Source organism: Propithecus coquereli, unplaced genomic scaffold (genome assembly GCF_000956105.1).
Source record: "Propithecus coquereli isolate 6110/MARCELLA unplaced genomic scaffold, Pcoq_1.0 Scaffold383, whole genome shotgun sequence".
NCBI lineage: Eukaryota > Metazoa > Chordata > Mammalia > Primates > Indriidae > Propithecus > Propithecus coquereli.
Window position 1 is genome coordinate 1,192,032 of NW_012149541.1, and position 22,717 is coordinate 1,214,748.

Consider the following 22,717-nt stretch of genomic DNA (forward strand, 5'->3'; position numbering starts at 1 on the left):
GAGGATCATCTAAGAAAATTAAGCACTGAAATGGAGATAAAGAACAATTACATAACAATTGAAAACTTCATCTACAAAGTACTTAGAAACAGTCATATGGGGAAAAAAACCAAAATCTTTTTTTTTTTATTTTTTTTAAATTTCAGAATATTATGGGGGTACAAATGTTTAGGTTACATATATTGCCCTTGCCCCACCTGAGTCAGAGCTTCAAGCGTGTTTATCCCCCAGACGGTGCAAAATCTTTATTCCTATCTCACACGATATACAAAAATTTAAACTGAGGTCCATCATAGACCTAAACATAAAACCTATTACTATATAGTTTTTAGAAGAAAATATAGCAGAATATCTTTGCAACCATGAGGCTGGCAAAGAATTTCTTAGATGGAACTCCAAAATGGAAAATTGGATTCTTCAAAAATAAAAACTTATGCTTATCAAGAGACACACTAAAAAAATGAAAAGATAAACCAAAGTCTAGGAGAAAATATTCCTCACATATATATCTGACAAATGACTTCTATTAAAATCATGATGAAAGCCGGGTCCAGAGGCATGCATGTGCCTGTAGTCCCAACTACCTGGGAGGCTAAAGCAAGAGGACTGCTTGAGCCCAGGAGTTTAAGGCTGTGGTGTGCTATGATCATGCCTATGAATAGCCTCTGCATTCCAGCCTGGGCAACACAGTGAGATCTCATCTCTTTGAAAAATTGGGGGAAAAAAAGAAAGAAAAGAAAAAATAACAATGAAAATATCACTTTACGCCACTTGAAGGAATAATATTAAGAAGACAGATAACATCAAATGTTGGCAAAATGCAGAACAATTGGAATGCTCAGAATTGCTGGTTAGACGGTAAAATGGTACCATAACATTGTAAAAGTTTGGCAGTTTCTTACCAAGTTAAACATATGTCTTATAATTTAGTTATTCCACTCTAAGGTATTTACCGGACAGAAATAAAAACATCTGTCTACAAAAAGCATTGTACAAGAATGTTCAGAGCAGCCTTGTTCTTTATGGCCAATAACCAGACACAACCCAAATGTCCATCAGTAGAAGAATGGATAAACAGTGATATATCTGTAAAATGAAATGCTACTCAGCAATAAAAAGGAATCAGTTACTGATTCACCCAAGACCATAGATACATATCACAGATACTATCCTGAGTGAAAAAAGCTAAAAACAAAAGAATATGTGCTATGAGGTCCCATTTTTACAAAGTTCAAGCCCTAGCAAAACTAATCTATGGCGACAGAAATCAAAACAATGATTGTCTTGGGAGCAGGAGGTTGAGTGCAAAGGGCACAAAGGAATTTTCTGAGATGAAAACACAGGTGTTGGTTACATGGGTATTTATATTGTTAAAACTCACTGATATGTATATTTAAGACATGTGTATTTTACTATATTAAATTATTACTCAATTAAAAGAAAAAGAATTGAAATAGAAAAGGATTCAAAAGAAAGTGACAAATACAGAAGATGGGCAAAAAAGGACAAGGCCCCCAAAGAAAGAAAAATAAAGCAAGGAAAGAAAACAGAAACTAAAATTCAAGAAAACCTTAATGAGGCAGTAATATTTTTGGTATGTCTGAGAACCAGCAAGAAGGCCAGTGACATTTGAAGGACGTGAATAGGAACAAAGAGATGCAGTGAGGTTATGGAAAGGCCAGATCATATATAACCTTATAGGCTACTGAATTTCAGGACTTAGAATTTTATTTGAAATTTATTTGGGAGGTACTGGAGGTTGAAAGGGAGTGACATCTTATGCAGGTTTCCAAAGAATGATTCTCAACTGCTGTGTGTACAACTTTAGAAGGAAAATAAGCAGGCATAAATATGACACAAATATTCTTACTAAGTGGTCTAAATGTGTTAACAAAAAAACCCAGGAAAATAAAATTTAATAGCATATCAGCCTAAGATACTTGTGTAATTAGTTCTAATAAAAGCACAAAAAGCTAAGAATGTTTCTTACTTTCCAAATACCCAAACCAAATATTTAATATCTAAAAGGTAGCCTAAAGGTAGCCTACCTACACCACCTAAGAATTTTAATTTAGTTGATTAAACAGCAGACATGTCGTCTGGTAGGCCTCCCTACCAGATAATCGCTTCTATTTCTTCCCGGGGGGGTCCATTTCTTTGGTTTTCCTTACTGTGCCTAGCACAGTACAAAACAGAGCAACAGCCTAATAAGACTTTACAATACATGAAAGCTAAAAGTTGTATTTATTTATTTTTAGAATGCTGTCTATGAATATTCTACCTATTCCCCACAAGAAATAAAGCTTGTTCAGTTAGTTCTGATGCAGAAAAAGATACTTATACCTGTCTTTCTCTGATCCCGGAACAGTACCCGTATTGGTGGATCCAGGCACAGAAGCAATAGGGGTGCCAACAGTTCGAAGATTCTGAATTACAGATGACAAAAACTGCTGGCTAGCACTTTCGTACAAATCAAAACAAATCTGATAAGCCATCAGAAGGTTGTCTTCCTTTACCAGTTTTTCTAAGATATCACTCACAGCCTGAGGATCATCTAAGAAAATTAAGCACTGAAATGGAGATAAAGAACAATTACATAACAATCGAAAACTTCATCTACAAAGTACTTAGAAACAGTCAACAATATAGGAAACCTTAAAATATAAGCAGAGGCAAACTAGGGCAGACTAACTTTCTAGGCTAGCACTCTGCTTCTAAACTGAGCACTAAGTGAAATTTTCCTGCAAACAGTCATCTGCTTTCCATAAAAAAATCCATACAAATTATATGCACGGCTCTTAATATTATGCCTGGTAATTAGCATATAGTATTTAGTACTGGTTGCTGAATTAATCTTGGCTTCTTTAAACCTTATTCGTAACTTACTAAGTGCTCTTTAACTTGTATTTTCCGCCTTACCATATTATGGGAGTTATTGATTCATTTAACATATACAGTATTGTACTGGACACAATACTATATGTATTAAATATATAGTATACTTAATAGGACAAGAGACATTAAAATTATGATTTTGAAGCATTTCTCTTACTATTCTTATGATTTGCCATATGTTTTAACAAAATTATCCTAAAAGGTTAGAATTTTTTCTTTAAGAACTCAATTTAAATTTTCTTGGCTGGGTGCGGTGGCTCACGCCTGTAATCCTAGCACTCTGGGAGGCCTGAGGTGGGAGGATTGCTTGAGCTCAGGAGTTTGAGACCAGCTCTGAGCAAGAGTGAGATCCTATCTCTACTAAAAATAGAAAAATCAGCCGTGAGTGGTGGCATGCACCTGTAGGCCCAGCTACTCAGAAGGCTGAGGCAGGAGGATTGCTTGAGCCCAGGAGTTTGAGGTTGCTGTGAGCTAGGCTGACGCCACAGCACTCTAGCCCAGGCAACAGAGAGAAACTCTGTCTCAAATAAATAAATAAATAAACAGATAGATAGATAGATAAATTTTCTTGTTCCCTTAGGGCAGCAATTAACTCAATTTCAAAATAAACACATTAATCAAAGTTATTATAATTTAGAACAGGAAATAATGGAAACAAAAATAAATGACAAAATATAGGGGAATGATTAAATAAGGCAAAGTACATGAACTGAATGACTACTGCACAATCAAGAAAGAGCTCAAGAGCTAGTAAAGAGTTAGAAAATGGAAAAATGTTAAGTTGAAGGCTACATATAATTGATACTGTTTGTCTCCAGGGAAGAAAACTTGGTAGCTGGAGAGAAGGAATAGAAAGAAGACTTTTCACTGTATACTGTATGGTTGTTTTTGAATTTTAAATCATGTGACTATATCACCTGTTCAAAAAATATATTTGTTAAATGTACAATAAATTTTTTAAAAATTATAAAAGGACTGGAATAAAATAGCTAAAAGAAATAAAATTGCCTCTAAACTACTAATAAACAATATTTTTCATATGAGTTTTTAAAAACTATTAAAAATTATATAGAAACAAAACTCCAAAAACCTATATAGAGAAAATTGAAAGGAAATATACTGTTAAATGTGAAATTGACTTTGGGTGCTATAAAAAATCAACTTAAAAATATTAATTAAAATCTTGACTTTGAGTGATTTAAATACAGGTTTTTTTTTCAGCATTTTCTGTTTCAAACTTGCTTCAAAAAGCACTGTAAAAAACAGTGCTTAAATCTAAATTTTTTTAATGAAAACACATTAGAGTATATTATAGTGAAGAAATAACAAAACAATAAAATGCTATGTTCTAAGCAGAACACAAAAACGTATACAGTATAGTAATTGTTAAAAAGCAAACCTAAGCACACCTCCAATCAATAAATTACAATACAGCTATTAAAAGAATGCAGTAGATCTACATGTGCCAATAAGTGGGGAAAAACATCTATGCATTACCTTTGGAAAAAGGCTCAGGTGAAGAGAAAAGGAAAGACTTAATTTCTCATTTAATATATTTTCTGTACCATCTGAATTTTTTCTATGTGTAAGCAAATTCATACACTTACACGCGATAAAGAAAATATACCCAAATGTTTTGGGTGTGTTTAGGTAATGAAACCATTGATAGTTTCTACACTTTGAATTCTTTTTAGAATGACACAGTATAGCATAGGTATTGTTTTTATCTTTCCTTCTACCATTTTTTTTGAACCTTCTTTGTTTCTAAAATTTCTTTAAATTTTGTTTGTATTAGTTTCAAAATGAAAAAAGAATAAACAGAAAGAATGCATTATAACAAAATAGCTTTTAGTGTCAAGAGATTCAGTTTCTTATCAGTAAAAAGGAATATAAATCCCATACCTTATCTTCACAGGGCTGTTGAAAAGATTAATTGAGATACATGTAGGAAGCCACCATAGTAATGTAATAAAATGTTAACATATAAGTAATATGGTGTCACGTACGTAGCCCAGCACAGTGTAATGTGATGTAATATAATATAATTACCTGGCAAACATTGATAAAATCAGGTTTCTCCAAATTCATGTAGATTTTAACTAGAACTCTTAGTACTTTATTCCGAAACTGTTTATTCTGCATTAAAGACATGCAGAGCTTGAGGCTATAAGCCAGCATTCCTGGAACATCATTCTGAAAGACATAATTTAAAGATATATCATTATCCAGTTATTGAAGCATTACATTTATTTAGAAATTGAATTATTTTAATCTAGCTTCTTTAGTCAATCTAGGCAACCTTTAATAAAACTTTAAATTAATAAAAATTTTTTGGTCTTTCTGACACTAAGCCCCGGAGTCTTACCATTATATCAGGTCATTAAATATGAAATGTCTGATTCAAATCAAAAGTGTAGTTTATTATATCTCAAACAAGAAGCAGTACAATTAATCAAAGCATATGCCTAAACTATCCACACAGTTTTGCCATCTTAATGGTACTTTGCTTATGCCAGCAGCGAAGAAGCCTGGAGAACGAGTGGTGATAAAATTGTGAGAATTTCAGCTTGTTGAGAAGTGAATATTTTTCCTTGCAAGAAGTGTTCCAAAGGCTGGAAGAAGTGATAGTTGGTGCAAGGTCTGGTGAATATGGTGCATGACAGAGAGTTTCCAAGTCCAGCCTCTGTAGTTTGAGAAGTGTTGTTTTTTGCGACATGTGGTCTTGCAGGAGGATTGGCCTGTCTCTATTGACCAATCTCAGTTGCTTAATCACAAGCATCCTCATCATTTTGTCCAACTGGTTGCAGTAGACATCTGCCACTGTAATCGACCAGTTTTCATAAAGCTGTAGTGGATAATACCAACACTGGACCACCAAACAGACACCATTAGCTTTTTTTGATGAATATTCAGTTTCGGACTTTGTTTCAGCACTTCATCTTTATCCAACCATTGTGCCAAATGCTTGCAATTGTCAAAAATTTTCATCACACATAACAATACGGTGTAGAAATGGTTTGTCTTTATGTCATGACACAAAGAAGGCAAGCTTCAAGATAATTTCACTTCTGATGCTCATTTAATTCATGCGGTACCCATCTATTCAGCTTCTTTACTTTGCCCATTTGTTTCAAATGGTCCAATATTGTTGGAATGGTAACATCAAACCTTGCTGCTAATTCACACATAGGTTAAGATGGATTTGTTTCCACTACAGATTACAGCTCATCACTATCCACCTTGCTCTCAGGTCACCCATATGGCTCATTTTCAAGATTAAAATCACCAGAGTGGAACCTCTCAAACCATGGATGTACTGTGCGTTTTTCAGCCACATCCTTTCCAAACATTTTGTTGATATTTCCAGCTATCTGTGCTGCACTGGTTCCATGATGGAACTCATATTCAAAAATAAAACGAATTTTTGACTTATCCATGGTTTCATTTTAGAGCAAAAATTGCTCTAAAAAAATCTGAGAGATAATCAAAAGCCAAAACCTGCATTTGAAAGGATGAAGATGTACCTTCACAATAATTAAAAAAAAAATAAAATGAAGTGTCAAAGTGAAATGTCAGAGATATCAACTGTCAAACTTAGTACTTAAAAAAGTCAGACATTCCATACTTAATAACCCAATATAATGATGTAATCTGAGTGGCACTGGCTATAAAAAGATAGGTATAACTGTCCATATACTAAGTGGCTATGCTTTTCAACTGTGTCTATTGAAGTCTTTCTGCTTCCTACCTAGCTACTAGACTCCCTCATGACTTACTGCCTATACTCACTCCCTGACCAGGAAACAAAATGTATAGAACTATTCAGGTCTGAGTGATTCTAACATTGAGTGCTGTTACATCTGTCTGGTGCTCTCCTTGTGAGGAAACTTTGATGTATGTGTTTACCTTGTGGCTCTCAAAAGCATGCCTAATATTTGAGATATCACCTTATAAGAGTCCTTTAACATAAATAAGCATACCGAAAAGCTACAGGACTGTTTCTCAAAAAGCAAGCTGTGACTTACCACTGTGCAATAAAATCAATGGGGTGTAACTAGCTAATTTTCTTTTAAAAAATGAAATACAATTTAAAAATGTCAGAGTTATATCACAAGTAGTAAGGGTATGTATTGTTTCATAAAACTTAAGTTTGTATCTCTATGCATATGTGCACTGAGATGCATTTCTTACTCTGCTTTATTTCTTTAAATACATTTATCACCACTTTACCTTGTATATTTGTTTGACTACTTTTTTCTCCTCTAGGTTCTCCTAATGGACTGTTTGATTTTGGTAGGAACTTTGTTGGGTCTCGTTTGCCACTACAGTAGTCCCCCCTTATCCCAGGGGGATACATTCCAAGACCTCCAGTGGATGTCTGAAACTATGGATAGTATTGAACCCTATAGATACAATGCACGCATTTCTTTTTCCTTCTTGACAGTGTCACAGAGGATTCATTCTTACTGTAGATCTTAGCAACCTCAGCATACAATTTTTTTCTTTCCTTATTAAGTTGAGAACTTTCACTTTTTCACTTAAAGGAAGCACCTTAAGGCTTCTCTTTAGCATATCTGAATTGCAGGCATCACTCTCTTCTGCTTTGGGGCCATTATTAAGTTAAATAAGGGTTACTTGAACACAAACACTGTGGTACTGTGACAGTCCATCTGATAAGTGAGACAGCTACTTAAGTGACTAATGGGCAGGTAATATATACAGCATGGATATGATAGACAAAGAGATGATTCATGTCCTGGGCAGGATGGAAGGAGATGGAGAGAGATTTCATCATACTACTCAGAACAGTGCACAATTTAAAACTTACGAATTGTTTATTTCCAGAATTTTCCATCTACCATTTTCAGACTACAGTTGACTAAAGATAACTGAAACCAAGGAAAGCAAAACCATGGAAAGGGGGATAACAGGGGAATACTAGGTATCTCTAATGTCTAGAACAATGGGACATAGCAGGCATTTAAAATATATTTGTTGAATGAATGAAAATAAATATTTTAATCTTATTCACATAAAGACAAAAAGAGGCTACAACTGCACAAAAATGAAACTGAGAGTGAAACAAGGGCCATTCTATCACATTAGGTCATTCGTTCATTTATTCATTAAAAAAAACTTACTATTATTGCTAAATACTGACTCAGGCTTTAGGGATGGATATACAGTGGCGAAAAAGGCACAAAGCATCTGTGCTGATGGAGCTTATAATCTCGTGGGAAGGACAGATGTAACCACCTACTAATACAAATAATTAACAAGTGATAAACACAACAAAAAAATATTCAGGCTCCATGAAATTAACATAAGAAACTGGACCTAATCTTTGCAGTAGGGGCTGAGGAGGATATGGGTGTAGGGGGTTGACAGAAGCTCTGCAAATTAGTGACAGGTGAGCTGAGATCTGAATCATGAACAGGAATGAAGTAGGTAAAGAAAGGAATGGAAAAAATATTTTTGGCAGAGTACATCTAGGAGATAAGAAGCAGCCAAAATGGCCGGAGCGCAGAGTGCTAGCTCTTAGAGACAGGTGGGGAGGCAAAGTGAGCCTGCAGACCAACGTCCATTTAACTCAGCCTTGCACCTTTCTGACTACTTTGTTGTTAAGTCCCCTGTCTTAATTATTATAATTAAACACAACTGTCTTAATTATTGCAAAACAACCCCAAACCATCAATCTAGTTTGTAATTTTAACTATGATAAATGCATTAAAATAGTAGTTTATCAATATGGCCTTCTTAAATAGAGCAGGGTAATTAATACAACTTCCCCATGCAAGATTTCAAAGGAATAAAGAAATGTAGTAAGATAAAAAAACAGATAGTCTATGAACACAAAACAGCCAAGGTTCACATATAAATATAAAAATAAAATAACTAGCAAAAGAGTACCTTATTATTTCTAAACTAGATTTTCTTTTCACTACTAATGAGATTTTCAATTTGAATAATTTGTTTTGCTGATTCTTCATCAATAACAATCTCTAAATTAACAGCTACCTACCGATTCCAGTATGGTCTTTTCAAACACATCCAGTCTTCGTGTCTCCAGAGCAATGCCGACAGCCTGCTTATACTTGTGATCATCCAGACATCGCTGGAACATTTTATTCACAATGCCTTCCAATCTCTGGTCAATTGGTTTTTTTTCTCCTTCAGGCAAATCTGCATTTTCCACACACTGTTTCGTATAGTGATCAATGCATTTTGCTATGGAGAAAATAAAATAACTAATTACCTTATACACTGGACTGAACTACCAGAAAGTACAATGCCTGCATTTACAATCATGTATAACTTATGGGATGACTATAAAGCCATAAGCAAATTTTAAAATGCTAGAACTTATACATTCAAATTAATATTATTTTCTTCATTATGTTACACTATACACTAATTCCAATAAGGCTGATGTTATTCAAAACATTTTTCAGCTGGGTGCAGTGGTATGTGCCCATAGTCCTAGATACATGGGAAGCTGAGGCAGAATTAATTGCTTGAGCCCAGAAATTCAAGACCAGTCTAGGAAACAGGGTAAGACCCTGTCTCTTAAAATAAATAAATAAATAAAATAAAATTCTGTCTTGTTACTTAATTTTGACCAAAATTATATTACTCTACCTGATTAAGCCACTTATTTAAAAGAGTTGGCTACAAAATAGCTGCTGTCTCACTTTCAAAAACCAAACACCTGCCACTATTGAGGATATTATAGCAATGATTACATACCAGTATATTGGACTTCTTCACATTAATGAAACTATTAGCACCTTCAGAGTAAAGACTGTGTCTAAATCATCTTTGCAAAACAACAGTGAAATGACATAAAATGTGTCAGAGGTTTGAAAGGCAATTTCAAAGATTTCCAAAAACTTTTCCAGGAATTGTAGAAGAGTCGAAATAATAGTCATGTATTGCTTAACAAAAGAGATACATTCTGGGAAATGCATTGTTAGGTGATTTCATCATTGTGTGAACATGATAGAGGGTATTTACACAAACCCTAGATGATATATACCCTACTACACACCTAGGCTATATAGTATGGCCTATTGCTCTTAGGCTACAGACCTGTACAGCATGTTATTGTACTGAATACTGTAGGCAATTGTAACACAACAGTATTTGTGTATCCAAACATAGAAATGGTACAGTAAAAATATGGTATTATAATTTTATGGGACCACCATTGTCATTGATCGAAACATCATTATGCAGCGCCATGACTATATTCATTGCCTCAGTGTGACGTGGGTAGAACCTATTTCCCCCAAGAGGGTGTCTGAAAATTCATGCAATAGTATATGTGCACAATTTGGCGTCCACATTTCACAATTATTTGGGTTGATGGGGAAGGGGAGTGACATACTGAAGGGCATCAATAGCATGCTTGATGAGAAACATTAATTTGCTTGCAACTTCTATTTCTCTGCAATCACATCTTAAACTTTCTAGGTACAACCAAAAGAGAACACTTCCCGAAGCCTTCCACATTCATAAAGATGATAAATAGCCACCCAAGAGGAATGACATATACACTCGTTATTCCCTCTATGACTCACTGGCTTGTCTCTCTCCCTTTTAAAGAGAAGGGGATTAGGGTAAGTTTAGTTAGTTGCAAACTATAGCCCCAATAAACAAAAATAATTTGAACTAGCATAAAGGATTGCTGGCCCACTAGATGATTCAGGTTAACTGTGTCTGTATTTTGAAGGAAGCAGAGGATTGTTATAAACTGGAATACACCACGTTCAGAGTCCATTCAGGAAGAACCATGAAGATTCAGTTACAGTTAATAAGAACAAAGTGGCAGTCACAAAATAGACCTTAAACAATTACAGTTGTAGAGAATTTTCACCAGGCTCTAATAGGAGCTTTTTGAACCAACTACAGTTAAGTGAGAAAACATTACTCCTACCCCATCAAAGAGGAACCTCAGAATTAGAACATTTGCAGAATTTTCCTTAGATTACATAACTGTGGGGGAAAAAAATGTACCTCCTAGGTTTCAAATGAGATTCATGCTCTCATTCATCAGGTTTATGTTTATGTCATAACTATATTCCAGGTTTATGTTTTAACTAAAACCCAGACTCCAGCCTGATTCCCAGCTGAAGTTTCATCGTAACTGAGAGATTCATATACTGTCTTAAATTTTCTAGAGGTACTGTTTATTATATTAAGATGCTAGCAAGCCTTTTCCAAATTCTATTTTGTATACCCCCTCACAAATCTCACTGATGTTTTTAAAAATGTACCCTACAAAACTAGAAGAATCCCACCTCTACACAAAGAAAAGCAAACAGAACTGGTCTACTGATCAATACTCAACTTCCACAAGCTAAGATGACACAGTGTTTAGAGACAGGGAAGGCATCTATCACCTCATAGAACTTTATACCAACAGTCCTGTTTAAAAGCACAATTTATAAAAAAGTGGCATTGTAAGTCCTTGCAGATCACTGGTGGAAAAAAATTATCAACATTCATCAAAAAAAAAAAATCATCAAATAACAGAAAAGAGATAAATAAGCATATTTAATCCCTCATTTCTAGCTTACCGTAAAGAAAGTGCACTCTGGTTTCAAATGATATGGTCTACCATTTAAAACCATCACTTCTTCCTATAGGATTCAGATAAAAAGCCCAATTCAATGAGCAATAAAGGCCAGGCGCGGTGGCTCACGCCTGTAATCCTAGCTCTCTGGGAGGCCGAGGCGGGCGGATTGTTTGAGCTTAGGAGTTCGAAACCAGCCTGAGCAAGAGCGAGACCCCGTCTCTACTAAAATTAGAAAGAAATTAATTGGACAACTAAAAATATATAGAAAAAATTAGCCGGGCATGGTGGCACACCTGTAGTCCCAGTTACTTGGGAGGCTGAGGCAGGAGGATCACTTGAGCCCAGGAGTTTGAGGTTGCAGTGAGATGTGATGGCGCCACTGCACTCTAGCCTAGGCAACAGAGTGAGACCCTATCTTGAAAAGAATAATAGTAATAAAGAAACCAATGAGAAAACAATGGTAACTAGTAGAAATAGTATGGGTTTTGGTGCAAGTAAACCTGGTTTTAAATTCTGACACTCCTATGTAATAGTCATATATCTTTATTATCTCAAAACCCAAGTTTTCTCATTTATAAAACAGGGCTAGCTCCTTCTTTACAGGGTAGTTGTGAAATAAACCATGGTATCTATCATGACTAGCATGCTGCCTAACACAATGCAGATATTGAATAATGGTTTCTTGTATGACGAACTCTGTAAATTAGTTATCATTTAACTTCTGTCACTCATAATAACCTTTTCATCTAACAGTATGCTCACTGGACTAGAGATAAAAACGACTGCTAAGAAAACTAGCACTTAGTTGGAAGGCAGATCTAAAAACTCAGACTGCATAAAATTATTAGAGAAAGATTATGAACTTCCAGTTAAAATGAAATCTGGCAACATCCAATTCAGGGTGGAAAAATGCTTTATACACTAGAGTAAGAAAGAAGCCGATAAGATAAAGCCTTACCAGAGAGAAAATAATTACCTATAATAGTCTCCACATATTCAGAGTTATCATTGACATTGAAGAGGTCACCTGCTCCAAGAGCGTAATTCAGAGACTCCTCAAAAGCCCCCAGGTGATAAAATACTTTAGATGCCACTAAGGCTGCAAACTGCCGACTCCGGAAACCTTCATCTTCGTACAAAACTTCTCTGAAAGAAATTAGGAAGTATAGGCCTAGTTTAAACTGTAGTTTTCCTTTAAACTCCCAAATTTAAATATTCGAGCCACAATTTAGTAGCAGCAAATTTCTAAATGAATTAATAAGCCACAAGATCCACATCCACAGAGAATTGAAGTTGACCTTATTCCAATTTATAGAAATAAAGTGATTTCTTACATTTTGTCTACAGACTCAGAAATCTCTGCCCAGAAGTCATTGACAACTGCATTCAATTTGTGTAGTGCAAATTCCTGTAGAAGATAAAACCAAAATTCTATTTTGAGATGGACTTACCATTACATTTCCTTTAAAAAAAAAAAGTTCCCAACAAATCAATGGCCAAATCATCAATAGTCACTAGAACTTTTAATCTATGACAAATATAAAAATTTAGTGACATTTTTTCCTGGGTTTACATATTTTCTGTTTTCAATGATAAAACATCAGACTAACCATATAATGTCACTCCTTTTCACAATGAACATTTTTTTTCTTTAAATATATAAGATGATTCCATATTGCTAATTCAGATGTAAATGAAATTCAGGTATTTAGAGCCATCTCTAAGTGCATTCCAAATTTTCATCAAATGCAAATAACTTTAAATAGGTGAAACAGAAGAAACAACTTTTCGTGCTTTTTGCTGATAAAGAAACTAGGGGGTTATTCAGTGCCATATTGGGGTTTACTTGCCTTAGCTTTATTATACTCAACAGAAACTAACTGCTATTGTGAAAATACTGTCTTCTCTGGTTAGACTTCAATGACTGGGGACAGGCTGGGTAGGAAGGCTACTTTAAATGATGGAAGATATATAGATATCACTAAATTCAAAAAGCTACACGGTATTCATACTAAGCCTAGTTACTTTTTATTTAACTCATACCTTAAGCTGTGGTTCTTCTTCATCCAGAAGAGAAATAATTCCAGCTACAAGACAAAAGGTATATCATGATTATGAAGTATATGCTCACTAAGATGGAAATGAACACTTGGTCAAAAATATATGATGGGGCCAGGCACGGTGGCTCATGCCTGTAATCCTAGCACTTTGGAAAGCTGAGGCGGGAGGACTGCTTAAGCTCAAGAGTTCAAGACCAGCCTGAGCAAGAGTGAGACCCTGTCCCCACAAAACATAGAAAAATTAGCCAGGTGTGATGAAGTGTGCCTGTAGTCCTGCTACTAGGGAGGCGAAGGTAGGAGAATCACTTGAGCCCAGGAGTTTAAGGTTGCAGAGAGCTATGATAAGGGTACTGCACTCTACCCTAGGTGACACAGTGGGTAAAAAAAAAAAGATGGAAAAAAATAAGTGTTTTTTGAGGAGTGATTTCCCTAGGGGAGTGATTATTTTTCTTTAAAACTGTAAAGGTTATCAAACCTTCATGATACCATACATATCATATCATTTGCCTAATTCAATGGTTTTCATAGTGTGGTTTCTGGGTCAACAGCATTGGCATTACCTGGAAACTTGTTAGAAATGCAAATTCTCATTTCTCTACCAGACCTATGGAATCAGAAATTATGGGGAGGGAGCCCAGTAACAGGGCCACAAGCCCTACCTGTGATTCTTTGGCTCACTACAGTTTGAGAACCACTATCCTAATTTATTGACCAAAATGGCAAACTTTCCCATACAATTTTAGAATAAAACTATTCATACAAAATAAATCAAGTCATAAAATTATTTATGTAAAAAAGGGGCATTTAATTATCAACTCAAAAGGGTAAAATAGTTCAGTTATTAGAAGGTGCCTATATTAAGGCACCTCCTTCCTATCAAAGTAACCTAGAATGTTTTACTAAATGATGAGCAATCTTACTCATTTTGAATTCCAATTACCAAAGCACGGTGTTCCCCATCTGTCTTCTCTTAGCATCAAGGTGTTACCATTAACATAGGAGGGTAAAAGAAATAACCATCCTCTCCAAAAGGACATATCTTAAAATGTAGTCATATGTTAAAGGGATTATTAGAAAAAAAGATATGGGAAGTTACTGTCCTTAGACCACAAAGGAAACCAAACTGTCTGTCAAATATGTTTTCCATGTGGGTCTTAAAAGCATTCTGGAACACTGAGTTGAAACTGTGATTTGATTATAAAATGTCAAGGCAGCTTTAGTTAGGAGATGTGGCCATTTCTAATCAATAATTGTAGGTTTGTCAATTAAGGAGTCTTTACGGAGCCATACAGGAAAGGATACAAAATTTACCAAGCAAGACTAGCATACTACTATTGCAAAAGCATATAAAAAGAACTTCTTGGTACTCTAGGTTGATATGACAAGACCAGAACAGAGAGGCTAATCGAAAACATAAAGAACAGATAAATTTAAAAATTCAATCAGTAAAAAGAAAATGTGCAAACTAGTGGTGTGGATTAGATGACAGACCAGAGTGTTGTAAATGTAGAACAGATCATAAAAAACAGAACATTTAATACTAAAAATGCTGATAACCTGTCATTAATCAATGTTATATCTGAATGGCTTTTACCAAAAGAAGAGATAGGTTTTTATGCTCTCTGGTTTGGTTTCAATAGTGACTAATTTGGTACATGGTTGTCCTGGCTTACAAAGTCAGCCTTTGACCATGGACTAGAACTGAATCAAATACTCTATACTCCATACACTAATATTTCCCATCTTAAAATGGAACTCTCCTCTGGATGGGTGAGGGAATAGGAAAGGCCTTAGGATGCTAAAAACCTCTTATGCCATAATAGGAACACAGCAGATATTGTCTAAAATTATTGGATCCACTTATAGCAATATTTGGATATTATTTATAAACATGGAGTTATGTTCCAGAAGACACAGCTTAACAGTTGGAAATGGTTTCCTGTGGGGACCAGAGGGAAAAAGTGAGGTGAGAGACTATTGTCTGAAAGCTTTTTAGCACTACTTTCCTTTATGTGCCATATTATGATATTAAAAAAAAAAGAACAACAAAAAACCACCAACCCAATCAATTTCACATCTCCCTCCAGTAAGCATCTATCTCTCTCTATTCCTTTCATAGTCAATCCTCTTGGAAAAAAACTAAGAGTACCTGTTGACCTCTTATTCATCACTATGTTCTTAGTGCCTAGCAAGTGCCTGGTGAATAAATGAATGAATAAACTAACTAATCCATATCAGAACAATAACACTGGCCTATTCAGCACCTCGGACACAAACATAAAAGTTATTTCAAGGTGTCTATATTAAGGCACCTCCTTCCTTCTAAGCCAACCTGAGCCATAGGATAGGAAAAAAAAGTGACAGAGGTTTGGAGCAAAAGCTGACAAGTAATCCAATAAACTTAAATAACAGTAATAAATATATACTATACTACCATTACAGAATCACAGGGCAGAACTCAGAAATCAATTAGTCATGCCACCCTAAAGACGTTTAAATTCTATTCTATTCCCAAAAAGTGCTTTTTCATCCTCTACTTCAAAAACTGTAGGTACTAATATATTGATTTGATTGGCTGGCTGATTTCTTCATTCAAGTCATGCTTTTCAACTTCTGCCATGCCCTTAGCAGTATTGTAAGAACTATGAAAACAAGTTTCCTGCCAAAATTCTACCAGAAAGAGAAAGACAGTAATCAGGCGAGTCAACAAAGTAATTACAGAATTGTGATGGAGAGAGATGGCAGCTAGGGAAGAGAGAGTCAGCATGTTTTAAGAGAGCAGTCAGGGAAGACTAACATTTGAATTGAGACTAAAGAATGAGAACCCAAGGGAAAACTTCAGGAAGAGAAGTTTAGAAAGAGAACAGAATGTGCCAGGGCCCTAAGATACTAGATAAATTGTCATATTTACGGAACAAAAAGGTCAGTGTAATTAGGGTATAGTGAGTGAGGAAGAGAGCTACAAGGCAAAGCAGAAATCATACATGATTTGGTTAAGAGTCTGGATTTTGTTCTAAACACAATGGAAGCACTGGAGGATTTTAAACAAAGATGCATTATGTGATTAAAGTTTTGAAAAGAATACTCTGATTACAACAAGAAGAATGGACTATATGGAGGTAATGGTGGAAATATAAGTCTTAAGGTTGATTTAGAAACCCAGGCAAGAGATGAAGATGGTTTGGGCCAAGTTAGAAGAAATGGTCGTATTAGATAGATTTGAAACAGGATGACATCTACATTTATAAGTAACTGAAAGAAGTAACAAGAAACTTGGTGTTTATTATATCCTTACACAGTTATGACTGAAAAAAACTCTTCCTTATATTGAACTAAAATTCATCTCCAAATCATGTGTAACCCTTCGGGACAAAAGTCTAATTCCAGGTACAAGTGACAGCTCTTCAAGTGTTTGAAAATAACTACTATGTCTCTCAGCATCTCCACCAATTTCCTTAGCCAGTCCTCCTACAAATATGGTTTTGATCCCTTTACCATACAGGTCTTCTGATCACCAGTTTACAACAAAATGCTTGCGGGACAAGTACAGAGTTAAGAGATGACCAGAAAACGGCACATAAGCGGGCAAGAAAAAGGCACCAAGGCTGTGGACAGCTATATGCAAATCAGCCTGTGGTGGGGAACTCAAAAATCTCCTTGCAACCTGATCTCTATAGTTTATCCCATTTCAAATGTCACTACGTGAATCTACCTACACGATGGTTTAAGTGTATGAGACCCGCTCTGCAGACCCATCAGTTCTTTCTTGAACGTAGAATGTTTACAGAGCACCTAGCCTCGAAACAGTACGCTGGCTCTCAGTATAATGATGTCTTCAGGATCTTACACAACACGAAAGTTCTCTGGGTGCTTTAACTGAATACCCTTGGAGTGGACCCACTAACGACCCATCCCAAACCTTAGTTCGGATGTCACTCTAAACAGAACGGAGCTTGGCCAGGTCCAGAGGCACTCATGCAGCAGATAAGCTGCTTGGCTAGGAAGCTGCCTTCCTGTCCGATGGCAGAGGAGGCTCATCCCACACCAACCACCTGCGGGAAAGGACTGGGACCAGACGGCCTCACACGACCAAGAATGCGAGGAATAGAAAAAAGGAAACGTCCCCGGAGTCCAGGGAAGGCCCAGGAAGCCTCTCGGTGCCGGCACGGGGGTGTGGCTGCGGAGGGAGGCCGAGGCGGTCGACCTGGCTGGATTCCTTCAAGCCAGAGAGGCCAGCGGGGCCCACAGAGCCCTGGCCAGACTCCCAGCCCCCGGCCCGGGGTGGGTCTTGGGCAGCGAGGAGCCGTGCAGGTCGACGCTGCGCCAAGAGGTGCCCAGTCACCGGCCCTGACTCAGCTAAAAGCCGGCACGGCGGCGGCTCCCACCCAGCGCCAGCTACGGGCCGCACTCACCGGCTGAGGTGATCATGGCTGCGCCCCACACTCGCCTGTCCGCTCGCTCGCCGTTCCGGCCGCGCCGTGTATCTGTCAGCTCCGGGACCGCTCGCTCCGCCGCGCCTCCTCGCTCCCGGGTGCGCTGCTCAGTCAGTCGCCTCCTGAGGCCGCCGGCTCGCTTCTCACCCAGGACCCCGCCCGCCCCGGGGCTGCCCGCCGCCCCGCCTGCCACCCGGCACGAATTCTTCCCCGGCCTGCATCTCCCGCGTCGCGTACACCTCCCTGGCCCGCTCGGAAGGTTAAACAGAGAGCGCCATTGTTTTCTCTAACCCTCCTTGGAGTCAGAGCTCCCGCACAGTGGGGACACTAGTCTGCACCTGGCATCAGGCATCAGAATGGACACTCCTGCAAAGAGAGGACCCCACCATCACCCGCCATTGCTGAGAGAAAGGGTGCGACGGGGAGGTGCGAGCAGTGCGGGCAGTGCCACCTGCTGGGTGGGCGGTCTCACAGCAGCAACTCCCCCGCCCAACCCGCACCTTCCCGGCTCCAGCCAAGACTTTGGGAGTTGGAGGTAGGGCAAGGAGGTTTTCTTAGTAATGTGGCTTTCAATTTTTTTTCTAAGCATAGCCTGTCTTCAAAAGAGATACTCGAAGAGCTTTATTATCATAATGAATCCATACGTAATCACTGGTTTATTATAAAGTTGAACAATGAAGGTTTTTATTTATTTTGGAATAATGTACAGTATTATTAAAGTATTAAAATCTACAGTACTTAATGTTATGCTAAGTTACTAAATACTGTATTAAAATGTACAGTAGTAACTACTACATGTTTCACATGTTTCAAAAATCAGAAGAGTAAAAAGAAATATAGTGAAAGTCTTCCAAAGAGAATAAAAAAACCCCTGTCTTCCATGCTTTCCTTCCATCTGCCCAGTTCCTCTTTCCCCTCATAGCAATGGGTTCTTGGTTTCTAACACATCTTCAGAAATTTGAAATGGCAGTTGTGATTGCCATTTGCAGCCTTATACCAGCTTCAACAGCCAACTTACTTCAACAGTCAGTACTGAGAAAGTCTTGACAGAGATTAGTGGCAAACAGTAGCATTTTTTAAGCCACTAACCTTGTACTATCAAGCTGCTCTTCGATTGGACAGCGATGACTAAAGTATATTTCTGTGACCTTCTTAAAACAATCTACTCTAGGGGCACAAGACAATGTTTTGTGGTTGCCAACGAATTACATGTGGTTGATAACACATTTTAGTGTATGCGTGAATTTTTTAAAAAGTAGTGTTCTTAAACTATGGTTGTTAAAAATAGATTAGATATTATTATTAAACACTTTTGAAGAGCCTATGGCTCAGATTGAAAGGCACTGCCTGAGAAGGTGTGCATGAAAAATAAACAGATTGAGAGTTTGGGATATCATTCTACAGAGGCACTTCAATCTCTCACATAAAGACACATGTGTGCCCCAAACCCCTAGAGGAGTCACAGACAAATGCCAAGGGGCAATGGAAATGAGTGAAGCAGGCCTAGTGCAAGAAAATAAGTAGCTCCGCAGGATGGTGTCTTAGCATCAGGGAGGCAATATGGGGTGCTGGAGACTGTGACAAAATAGTGAGTGTCCCATCTAAAGAGCAGCTGCTACTCAGCTCCTTCAGTGTTGCCAAGCAAGAATGCAGGGCGAATGTTGTGAGAGCTTACGCTTTTTCCAAGAAAAGCCAGAAATCAGAATTTCATGCGACAACTTCAAAATTTTAAATGTTGGCAACAAATTAAAAATGCTTTTTACAACGGGTGGCAGCCACTGTGCTACCCCTGCTCTTTGAGGAGAAGGCATTCTGTATGGGAGGACAATCATGTCCCCAGCTTGGACGTTGTGCTTGTCATTGACACAACCCCATCTGAACCTAACATGACCCTGTGAGATGGGCAGGAAGGGAAGTGGCTTGGCCACAGCTGTCCTTCCTGGATGACAGCCCCATGCCGGTGCTTCTCCCGCTCCAGTGCATTCTGCACTCTTTAGCCAGAATGAGGTTTTTTTCCTTCTTCTTCTTCTTTTAGAGATGGGGTCTTGCCATGTTGCCCAGGCTGGCCTCAAACCCCTGGGCTCAAGCAATCCTCCTGCCTCAACCGCTAAAGCTGGGACTACAGGTGCATGCCATCACACCTGGCCAGAGCAATCTTTCCAAAACTCAACTCTGATCACTTCTGCTCCTTAAAACCTTCAGTCCCCATCTTGGGCTCTATTCTTAGGCTTCTTTTGTGTTTCTGTCCACAGCCTTCTCACTTGTGCTCCTTGTGAGGATGCAATGCCTTTGTCTGCTAGCGACAATGCGGTGGCGTCTAAAAAGTCCCCCTACAGCCCTTGCCCACTCTCCTGAGCACCAGACTCACAGCCCTCCCAGACATCTCTGCTTGGCTGCCTCAAAGCCTCCTTAAACTTCATGATCTTAAAGCTGCACGCGCTGTCCATCTCCCCACATTTGTGTCTCCTGCCTTGATCCTGGTGCGTGTGGGTGAAGGGCATCTGTCAGCTACTGAAGCAAAAACTTGGGTGGGAGGGTGACCTTGACCCTTCCCTTCCCCCTCACCCAGGCAGCGCCAGATCTTGTCCCCTTAGTCTCTCTCATCCCAGCCATCTCCCATCCCCACCCCATTACACAGCTGTCTCCCCTATTCTTTCCAGGCTGCAACAGCCTCGACTTCCTGCTTACCATCTCACACAGCTCCAGTCAGTTCTTCGCAGACAGACTGACAGACAGAAGCACCGTCAGAACCAACGGGAGCAGGACCCTCTCCTCCACTCCTCCACTCCTTCCACTGTCCTCGCGTCCCACCCCTCTGCTCTGTCATGCTGTACTCCGGCCATGCAGAACCCCTGCAGCTCCCAGAGTGGCCAGGCAGCCGCGGACCTTGTCTCTGACCCTGCTACCCGCTCTTCCCTCTGTTTCCAAGGCCCTGTCCCTCCCAGTCCTGGCCAACACCACTTGTCTTGAGTCCCAGCCAAGCAGCACCTCCTCCAGGAAGCCTTCCTTGGCCCACCTCACCATGTGCTCCCTGACAGCCTTTACCCCACACAGCTGTAACCACGTCTCCTTGCTAGAGTCCCAACAGGACAAGGAACTACTCAAAGGCAAGGCCACATCTTGAGTAGTTCCCGTCGCTATCCTCTATAGTAACTAGCACATTGTGGGGCACACAGTAGGTGTTCGATAAATGTTTGTTGGATGGATGGAGGAATGCCGGGTCAGGTAGTTATTGGCACAGGGCTGGAAGTCAGACCTATAGCACTGAACCCCCTGCCTTCTGCAAGACGCTCAAACCGTATTGTAGGACATAAAGAAATCACAGAAAATTCTTACGGAGTGCTCTGTTCATAAACATCTCCCTCCAAATTTAGGAGTGACACGAAACGTCTCAAAGCCCAGTCGAGGTCAGCGGTGGCCTCACACAGGTATCTGCCGGGCTCCGGGGCCAGTCAGGGTGAAGGAAGGAAACCGCGCCCCTGGCCAAGCGCTTTCCTTCCCGGTGCGGCCCCGCGACCCCGAGCAGCTCCTGCCGCGCCCGCTAGTGGGCGCAACGCTGCCCAGGCGGCGGAGAGAGGGGGCAGGGGGGCCCTGTGACCGCCCCCGCGCCCGGCCGCAGGCGTTCAGAGCCCTGGGTGTTAAACCGGCACTGTCCCACCGACAGTCGAGCCGGATCGCCTCTGAGCTGCACCGTGGTACGAGGGAAGGGCAGGCGTCGGAGCTCCGCCCCGCCCGGCCCGCCCGCTCCTGCAAAGCGCGTAGACCCGGCCAGGCCACGGAAGACCCGAGCAGCGAGCAGCGCTCAATAAACCGCAGATCTCACCGTGACTCATTTCCGAGCCTGGTGGCTGCTTCACGTACAACACGCATGCCGCATGTTTGCAGAGTAAAAGCATTTATTCGTGGGAGTAGAGATGTGGTACACAGCAGGGTGACACGGCCTCCCATGGGTTGGTGTGTGGTTAGAGGGAAACGCCTTGAGATGGCTGGAATTGATCTGGGTAGACTGAGGCACAGAAGGATCTGTGAAGCCATCAGAGGAACTGGGTTCCCTTCCCTAGAAGGATGGTGTCCAGGAGGGCAGCTCCTGTCTCAGGCAATGGGAGGCTGTCCAGAACAAGCTGACTGCTGGGAGCTACTGTCATCCTTTGCCCAAGGGGCTAGGATGACCAGCCAGTTCCCGGCAAGTGAGGACAGAGGGAGGAGAGGCAGCTGCCTCGGGAACCGCAATGAACCCCCCAGACAGCTCTCTAGCCGGCTTCCCCGTTCCAGACCAGTGCCGTCATCATGGTAGCCACGAGCCATAGGTGCTGTCGAGCGCTTGGAATGTGGCTAGTGCAACCCAGGATCTGAAATCTAAATTTTAATTTTAATTAATTGAAATTTGAAAATAGATATTCAGTTACTGGACAACTTTTAAGTATATCTGGAACAATTCGAGGATGTGAATATTCTTTTCCTTTTCTTTTTTTAAGAGACAGGATCTCCCTCTGCTGCCCAGGCGGCTGGAGTGCAGTAGCACAATCACAGCTCACTGCAGCCTTGAACTCCCAGGCTCAAGCAATCCTCCCCCATGCCTCCCCCAGTAGCTAAGACTACAGGCACGCCCAGCTCGAAGACGTGAATATCCTTACAGCTGTAAATTTAATGAAATCTAAGTACAGATAAAGTTTTTCTGGTGGAAATTTAATATCTGAATAGGGCTGTGGGTGTAAAGTCTTCACATGATTCAAAGATTTTTTTTTTTTTTT

At 39.5% G+C, this 22,717-nt stretch overlaps 1 protein-coding gene across 1 annotated transcript in view; it reads right to left on the reverse strand.

Annotated features, from left to right (window-relative positions):
- Positions 1-18,267, reverse strand: part of PSMD1 (proteasome (prosome, macropain) 26S subunit, non-ATPase, 1) — a 110,156-nt gene extending 91,889 nt beyond the window's left edge. Inside the window, 7 exon segments of the mRNA XM_012652203.1 lie at positions 2,344-2,570; positions 4,945-5,088; positions 8,918-9,123; positions 12,450-12,619; positions 12,808-12,881; positions 13,517-13,560; positions 17,946-18,267. Of these exon segments, the coding sequence (XP_012507657.1) occupies positions 2,344-2,570; positions 4,945-5,088; positions 8,918-9,123; positions 12,450-12,619; positions 12,808-12,881; positions 13,517-13,560; positions 17,946-17,961 (881 nt within the window). The 5' untranslated portion in view covers positions 17,962-18,267.
- Positions 18,268-22,717: the final 4,450 nt, after the last annotated feature.